The 6,883-nt window shown below is 41.2% G+C and overlaps 2 protein-coding genes across 3 annotated transcripts in view; one reads left to right on the top strand and one right to left on the bottom strand.

Annotated features, from left to right (window-relative positions):
- The window catches only part of LOC104753130 (WD repeat-containing protein 44-like), a 3,649-nt gene extending 697 nt beyond the window's left edge, over window positions 1-2,952 (top strand). The window contains exons 2-7 of the mRNA XM_010475425.2: window positions 337-1,367; window positions 1,555-1,645; window positions 1,727-1,884; window positions 1,956-2,007; window positions 2,117-2,290; window positions 2,378-2,952. Of these exons, the coding sequence (XP_010473727.1) occupies window positions 351-1,367; window positions 1,555-1,645; window positions 1,727-1,884; window positions 1,956-2,007; window positions 2,117-2,290; window positions 2,378-2,835 (1,950 nt within the window). The 5' untranslated portion in view covers window positions 337-350 and the 3' untranslated portion in view covers window positions 2,836-2,952. The remainder of the gene's footprint in view (window positions 1-336; window positions 1,368-1,554; window positions 1,646-1,726; window positions 1,885-1,955; window positions 2,008-2,116; window positions 2,291-2,377) is intronic.
- Window positions 2,887-5,907, bottom strand: LOC104753131 (methyltransferase-like protein 17, mitochondrial). Of its 2 annotated transcripts, none has more exons than XM_010475426.2 (11): window positions 5,474-5,907; window positions 5,254-5,327; window positions 5,085-5,179; window positions 4,869-4,990; window positions 4,678-4,761; window positions 4,471-4,551; window positions 4,268-4,357; window positions 4,038-4,133; window positions 3,859-3,938; window positions 3,673-3,761; window positions 2,887-3,585 (listed from the first exon to the last, which is right to left on the bottom strand). In XM_010475426.2, exons 1-11 carry the CDS (start codon window positions 5,852-5,854, stop codon window positions 3,122-3,124), a joined length of 1,656 nt encoding a protein of 551 aa, XP_010473728.1. In that variant the 5' UTR covers window positions 5,855-5,907; the 3' UTR covers window positions 2,887-3,121. The 2 variants fall into 2 exon arrangements, with proteins under 2 accessions (XP_010473728.1, XP_010473729.1); XM_010475427.2 differs by having other exon boundaries at window positions 5,085-5,168; window positions 5,474-5,884.

The raw sequence follows: 6,883 nt of genomic DNA, 5'->3' as shown, positions 1-6,883 counted from the left end.
TTTTTTTTTTTTTTTTTTTTTTTTTTTCCATTTTTATTGCGAAATTTCCTCTCTAAAAAAATAATTTGGTTGGGTGTGTGATCTTGGTCTTTGGCTTTGACTCTGCATTCCCCTGTTAACCTTTATTTTTTATTTTTTGTTTTAATAGGAATTTTCAAAATTTGTCTTCTTTCTTGTTTTAAGTGTAGCAATCACGAGTCTCTCTCTCTCTCTGTGGCACAGTATGTATGATTTGACTAGCACGAACGGAACGCTTCATACTTGCTTTCTTTTTCCTTTGGTTGCCAAAGTTGAACTCTTTCTTTCTTATTTTCTTCCTTGGTTGTTACGGAACAGAGCGAGCGTGCTTGATGGGTTCTTCTACACGTGGTGACGCACAAGTAGAAGACGATGGTCGCTTCTTTGATGCCATTCAAGACGAAGAACAAGACTCCTCTGCTTTTCATCTCTGGACCACCACTACTCCCGATAGTGTTTCCAACCGACGCCGTAAGTTTCTCCAATCTATGGGCTTTAGTTTTAACAAGACTTCACCAGACGACGACGACTCCCAAGATGATGATGACCTTCAACCACCACCCCAGCCTGATTTGAATGAAGTTGTGACACACGTGGTGGATTTGTTGGTCAGGAATGAATCTACTGCTTCCTCCTCCCTGTTCGACATATCCTCCTCTGTTTCCTCATCATCTCAGGATACAGATGATCACACCTCGTTGGCCAGGAATGTTTCCAGTAGTTCTAGTATCCCCCGAGGGTTGCTGAGTGAATCCAGCTCTAGTAAATCTGGTAGCTTTGGCGATTTTCATGACACCCGAACAGATGATTTGCTCAAGAGAGGCGCTAAGTCTTGGTTAAAGAAGCTTGGTGTTCTGGCTCATGTTTTTGAGTCTTTGGACTGTGAATCGGTTAGATCACCGTTGCATCAGGTTGCGCGAGTGCATACACACAAAAAGCAGTTCAAGGAGCTCTCATCTCTCTCTGTTGACCAAGATTTCTCGGCGCATGATGGTTCCATCTTAGCCATGAAGTTCTCTCCTGATGGGAAATACATTGCAAGCGCTGGTGAAGACTGTGTTGTCCGAGTTTGGAGTGTATCCGAGAAAGATAGAACAGACAACAAGTATCAGGTAGCTGAGGCTGATTCCGGTGTTTACTTTGCCATGAACCAACACTCTCAAATTGAGCCCTTGAAGATCAATAACGACATAACTGAAAAGAAGACAACAACAAGTTTTTTGAGGAAGTCATCGGACTCAACTTGCGTTGTGTTACCTCCTACTGTCTTCACTATATCGGAGACGCCTCTGTATGAGTTCAGAGGTCATATAGGGGAGATCTTAGATCTTTCCTGGTCGGACAAAGGGGTACATATATATATTTTTTGAAACTCTTTCCTTACATTTATATATGTAGTCTTTGTTTGTGCACATCCTCTTACGTTTACTACTCTTTGCTGCAGTATCTCCTGTCATCTTCTGTGGACGAGACTGTTCGATTGTGGAGAGTAGGTTCTGATGAATGTCTCAGCACATTCACTCATAACANTTGCAGTATCTCCTGTCATCTTCTGTGGACGAGACTGTTCGTTTGTGGAGAGTAGGTTCTGATGAATGTCTCAGCACATTCACTCATAACAATTTTGGTAAGCTTCTTCGTATTGTATATTCATTCTTTTTTTTTGTTTTTTAATTGCCCGTGTATTCACTCTCTCTTTCTTGCACAGTGACTTGTGTGGCATTCAACCCTGTGGATGACAATTACTTCATAAGTGGATCGATTGATGGCAAAGTTCGGATATGGGATGTGTCTCGTAGTCGGGTTGTTGACTACACAGATATAAGAGACATTGTAACTGCTGTTTGCTACCGTCCAGATGCAAAGGTATACTTTGAAAGACTTTAGTTTCCTTAAAATTTTCATATGATCAAGTTGCTTACTACAGAGTTTTGCAGGGTGCAGTAATAGGTTCCATGACAGGTAACTGTCGCTTTTACCATATATTCGGTACGTTATCATCTTACAATTAGATGTGGAGATCACTTGTTAATGACAAATTGTTCAATGTTGATACCAAAATGAGTGTACTATATATTGTTCATGTTGTGCGTTTCAGATAATCAGCTGGAAATGGACAAAAAGATCAACATACATGGGAAGAAGAAGGTTGCAAGCAAAAGGATAACTGGTCTTCAGTTTCTTCCCAGTGACTCGGAAAAAGTGATGGTTACTTCTGCTGATTCACAGATTCGTATCTTATGCGGAGAGGATGTTATCTGCAAGCTTAAAGGTCAGGATCTATTCATAAGTGCAGATGAATTGATTGTATTTGTTCTGTTTAAGATTTTAAGATCGTAACTTTCCTTTGTGCTTGCAGCTTCTAGCCTTCGCACAACATCTGCTTCATTCATTTCAGACGGGAAACATATCGTCTCAACATCAGAGGATTCATGCATACATGTCTGGAACTACTCTCAATTACCCAGCAAGAAGCCTTCTTCAGGGACAAAAAGGACTCGGTCTTACGAGGGCTTTCTCTCACACAATGTGTCTGTGGCTATACCTTGGCTCAGACAAGGACACAGGGATGAACTGTCCGAGTGTATCATAGATTTGGACAGGAAGCTACCGAAAGTGGACTGTTTCTCTCCGATGAAAGGGTCAACAACGTGGCCTGAAGAGAAGCTGGAAGATGCTGCAATGAGCAACAGAGGGAAGCTGAAGCTTCTGAGGAGTGCATGGCAACCTCACCTGTGGGGGCTTGTGTTTGTGACAGCCACCTGGGATGGAAGAATCAGAGTATTTAACAACTATGGTTTGCCAATTCGGGTCTAAAAGACGCAAATGTTAATTTAGATAGGATTCTTTTATTTGTTGTTACGTAGAAGTATAATATGTATACACATTACACAACAGAAGATGTTATTGGCAATTAGAAGGCCGGTGTGATTATGTGTTGTTGTGCCCTAGGCCAGAAAGTGTTATTACAGTTTTCCAAAATCATTATAATTGTAACTACAGATCTCCAGTGTCTCTCCATGGAAAACTATTTTACCACTTGCCCAACTCAGAATTGTATATGGATGATGATGAATCCTTAACACTTACGCTAAGGCTATAGCTAAGGCCAGGCTCCCCATTTCTGGTCTTGATCTGGGCGACACCACTCAGCATCAACTTGCTTCTCTTTCCCACTTTCTTGTTGAGTCGTGAGAGGCCATAAGTCTCCCCAAAAGGATTTCTTGGCTTGCAAATGAAGGTCCGGGTTCTTGCTTTTTGTTATCACTCTCCTTTCAAATGCTCCCTCTGAACCGTCCTCTTTGGTTGGCACACACATATCCAACGTCACTTGTTTCCCTTTGCGGAATGGAGGGAAAATGATTCTTCCCCATCCGCCTCCCACACACGCTCTCTCACTCTCCTCTTCCTCTTGGTCTCCCTCTTCAGTTGTGTCAGTTGTGTCTTCCACATCCTCATCAGTACCTTCACCGTCTTCTTGTTCTTCCTCCTCATCCATGGTATCAGAGTCATATGCTCTTGGATTAATGTAAGGCACTTCAACCACCTGTGATTTGATAAAGTCCTCTGCACACAATATCGAATGGGCAGAAAACTTAGAAGAGTCAAAAGCTAGATGTGCGCATGGTTTTCATAGGTTAGCCACACACTTACCATAGTCAATCTCTAGATCCTCAGGTTTCTTATTTGAGCGTCTCTCCTTTAATGTCTCCAACTTCATACCATCAAGAGGCCACAACTCCCTAAATAGAGGTCATAAACCAAAAAAACTATATTCTTAACAACATTCCTCTAAAGATCCTGATGATAGTTCATTCAAACATGACAAAAAGTACCAACCGTGGGCGCTGCCCTCTCCTGAAAACTACAAAAGAAAACTTCTCATCCTCGAACCCGCGTAGGGGAACACCTTTTGTACGCTGCAAAGGTAAATGTAAGGATTTGGAGTCATCTGCAAACATAGAGCTGACTAAAATCTATATATTTGCTGAAGACAAGATTAAGCAAAAATATGGAACCTTGTAGGAACGCTGAGATGAAGTTCTCTGCAACCGCTGAACAAAATGGCAGTACTTTCCAGTGTTTTCAAGCGGGCACTTTCCATCATGAGGGCACTGCATTTGCAACCCCCTCCTTTTGTGTTACAATACATTCATGTAATCGTTTTCATAAAAACTGTAACATCAAGTTCTTGACTTAGCGTTTGACAACTGGAGAATAGTTTTTCAGGAGGGATATTGACACTTACTGGAGCAACAATATGCGCACCAGATTTGAGATCGAGCACTGCCTTCTCAGCTCCAGCTTTCTTCATTTTATTTTCCAGTTTACGTAGTTTCTAAGATAAAATGAATACATTGAAAATAAGCAGAAGAGGGATAAATTAACTTTTGACAACAGAGACAGCTCATTATACGAGTAATGAATAAATGTGTATGCAAATGAAATTACCCTCTTCTCCATCCACAGTATATGTGACCGCATCTGAGATATAATATTAGCACCGTGTGGCGTTCCTGGTTCAACCAAAACCTGTTCAACCAAAATTTACGAGAAGAGTTAGTAACAAATAAAAATGCAAGAGCACACGAAGTACATGTTCTAGTATAAACAACGTTATTTTGGAGAATGAAGGATGAATAAACTCAAAAACCATACCAAGAGATCATCTGTAAGGTCCCAGAGCTGGCGAACCACAGTAATCCTGTCTTTGAGAGATGGTATCTCCCCTAACACATAGGACTTAACCACCACCCACAGGAAAACATAAGGAAATTTACTCAGTTTTTTAAAACAAACTTGTAAAGAAGAATGACAGCTGAAGCGACTGAATAAAAGAAATAACCCACAGCAATGACAAGATCATGTTTCCTCTGGGACTTTTCGTTGATCTCTTTACACTGTTTGTTGATCTCTTTACTAAGCGCTAGCAGGCTAGTATACCCATGGATGAGAGGCAAATCCTTGAGGCCTTTCATATACACAATAATGGTAAGATCAGAACCCAAACAATGCAAGTTACTATTGTACAAAAAGCTCTGTAAGACGCAATCAAAGTGAATTACCCTGAATCAAGTTACGTCCTGCACGCTGCATTGACTGAGATGGTTCAACTATGTTTACTCTCTCCACAGACTTTGGCCAAACCTCTTGAACCGCCCTACAAGATGTTAAAACGAGTCAAGAACGAAATAAAAGTATCAGAAGTAAATAGGGAAGCATCTATCTCCTCACCAGAAACCTGAACCAGTGCCAGCACCAAAATCCAGCACTCTTGTAGGCCTAAAATCCGGTATTCTTCGACGAATCTATTTAAGAAGATATATATATAAAAAAACAGGTCACTATATGATCAGAAGGGGTTACAATCTCAAGCTCACTTGTTTCCTCTACACAAGTCTCACACATTTAGGCTAGCTAAACCAAAAACAAGAAACATGAGGAAGGTAGTAACCTCAATGAGTACTCTGTAGCAGACGGAGAAAACAGCGGGCATACGAGAAGCAATGTAAGCAGCAGTCTCACCGTCCCTGTACTGCAGACCACTATCTCCATAAACGGTCTGTATCTTCCACCGCTTCGTCTCCACCGAGTTCATACAATCAGCTAGACTCTTCGCCGTGCTTTCAGGTAACTGCAGATTCGTGTCCTTTATCTCTTGGAATGATTCCGACAGCTGCCGAACCTTCTTCCTAATGTGCGGATCATCTTCCTCGCGGAGATATTTCTTGATTGCCCGCCGGAGACGGACGGGGACGACGAGTAGGCGGAGAGACTGCTTCGCTGCAGACCTTAGGGTTTCCACAGTGAAGACTTTCGGGACATTCGCTGCCATCTTCGCCGGAGCTCTGATCTGAATTGCAGCAAGTTGCCTCCGAGGTTTTAGCCTCTGTCTAGGGCTTAGCTTTGTGGGCCACCGATTTATTATTTCTTGGGCCTAAAAGGCCCTTTATTATGCCCACTTACTATACATGGACTCGAGTAGGGCTATGAGCAAACAAACAAAGGGCCCTAGTACTGGTTTGGCTTTTGGATACGATTTCATTCTTTCTCATTCATCTAGTGAGATGAACAAATCAGTGGCAGACGTAGGAAAAAAATTTAGGGGGGTCAATTTTTTTTTATTTTTATTTAAATTGTTAAAATGAAAAGAAAATTCAATTGATGTACTCGAGTTATGGAGTGACATCCTTGTGGGACAAATCAACTTCGCTGCAGATAATTCATTGATTTATATACATAGGTCGTGCACTGGAACAAATTGTATAATATAGTACCAAGATCATGAAACATCCTCTCATGGTGTTTTGACTGATGTATAGATTACATAACAAGAACCTAGCTAAGCTAGCTAGGATTACAAAACCCTACAACTAATATTTTTTTTTACATGTCGGGACATATCACAACCACATACATATATATACACACCTACTGGCTACTACACACACACACACACTCACCTAGTATATTATAAGGTATTACTATATATATATATAGGACTTGGAGATTTAGTATACATAAATAGGAAAACGATGGTTGTAATTGGTTAAAAGGTTTGAGAAACNGGACTTGGAGATTTAGTACACATAAATAGGAAAACGATGGTTGTAATTGGTTAAAAGGTTTGAGAAACGTTGGGAGTGGAAGCTTGAGAAATCAACAACTCAGAAGCAGTCCAGAGTCTTTGAGCTTTAAGATTGCATGATCCGGATTTAGATGTCCGAGCCTCGTTGCAGTCTGAGAAGTACTTGCCACACACGTTCTTCAATCTCGGACTTGTTGCCACGTAACATGTCGTAGCTGCTGCCTGAGGAACAGACTTCAAAAGCTTGGAGGTCAAGAAAAACACTAAATCAGAGAC

This window comes from Camelina sativa, chromosome 16 (genome assembly GCF_000633955.1).
Source record: "Camelina sativa cultivar DH55 chromosome 16, Cs, whole genome shotgun sequence".
NCBI lineage: Eukaryota > Viridiplantae > Streptophyta > Magnoliopsida > Brassicales > Brassicaceae > Camelina > Camelina sativa.
The sequence above is the reverse complement of the archived record's forward strand: the minus strand, read 5'-3'. Positions and strand labels throughout refer to the sequence as shown.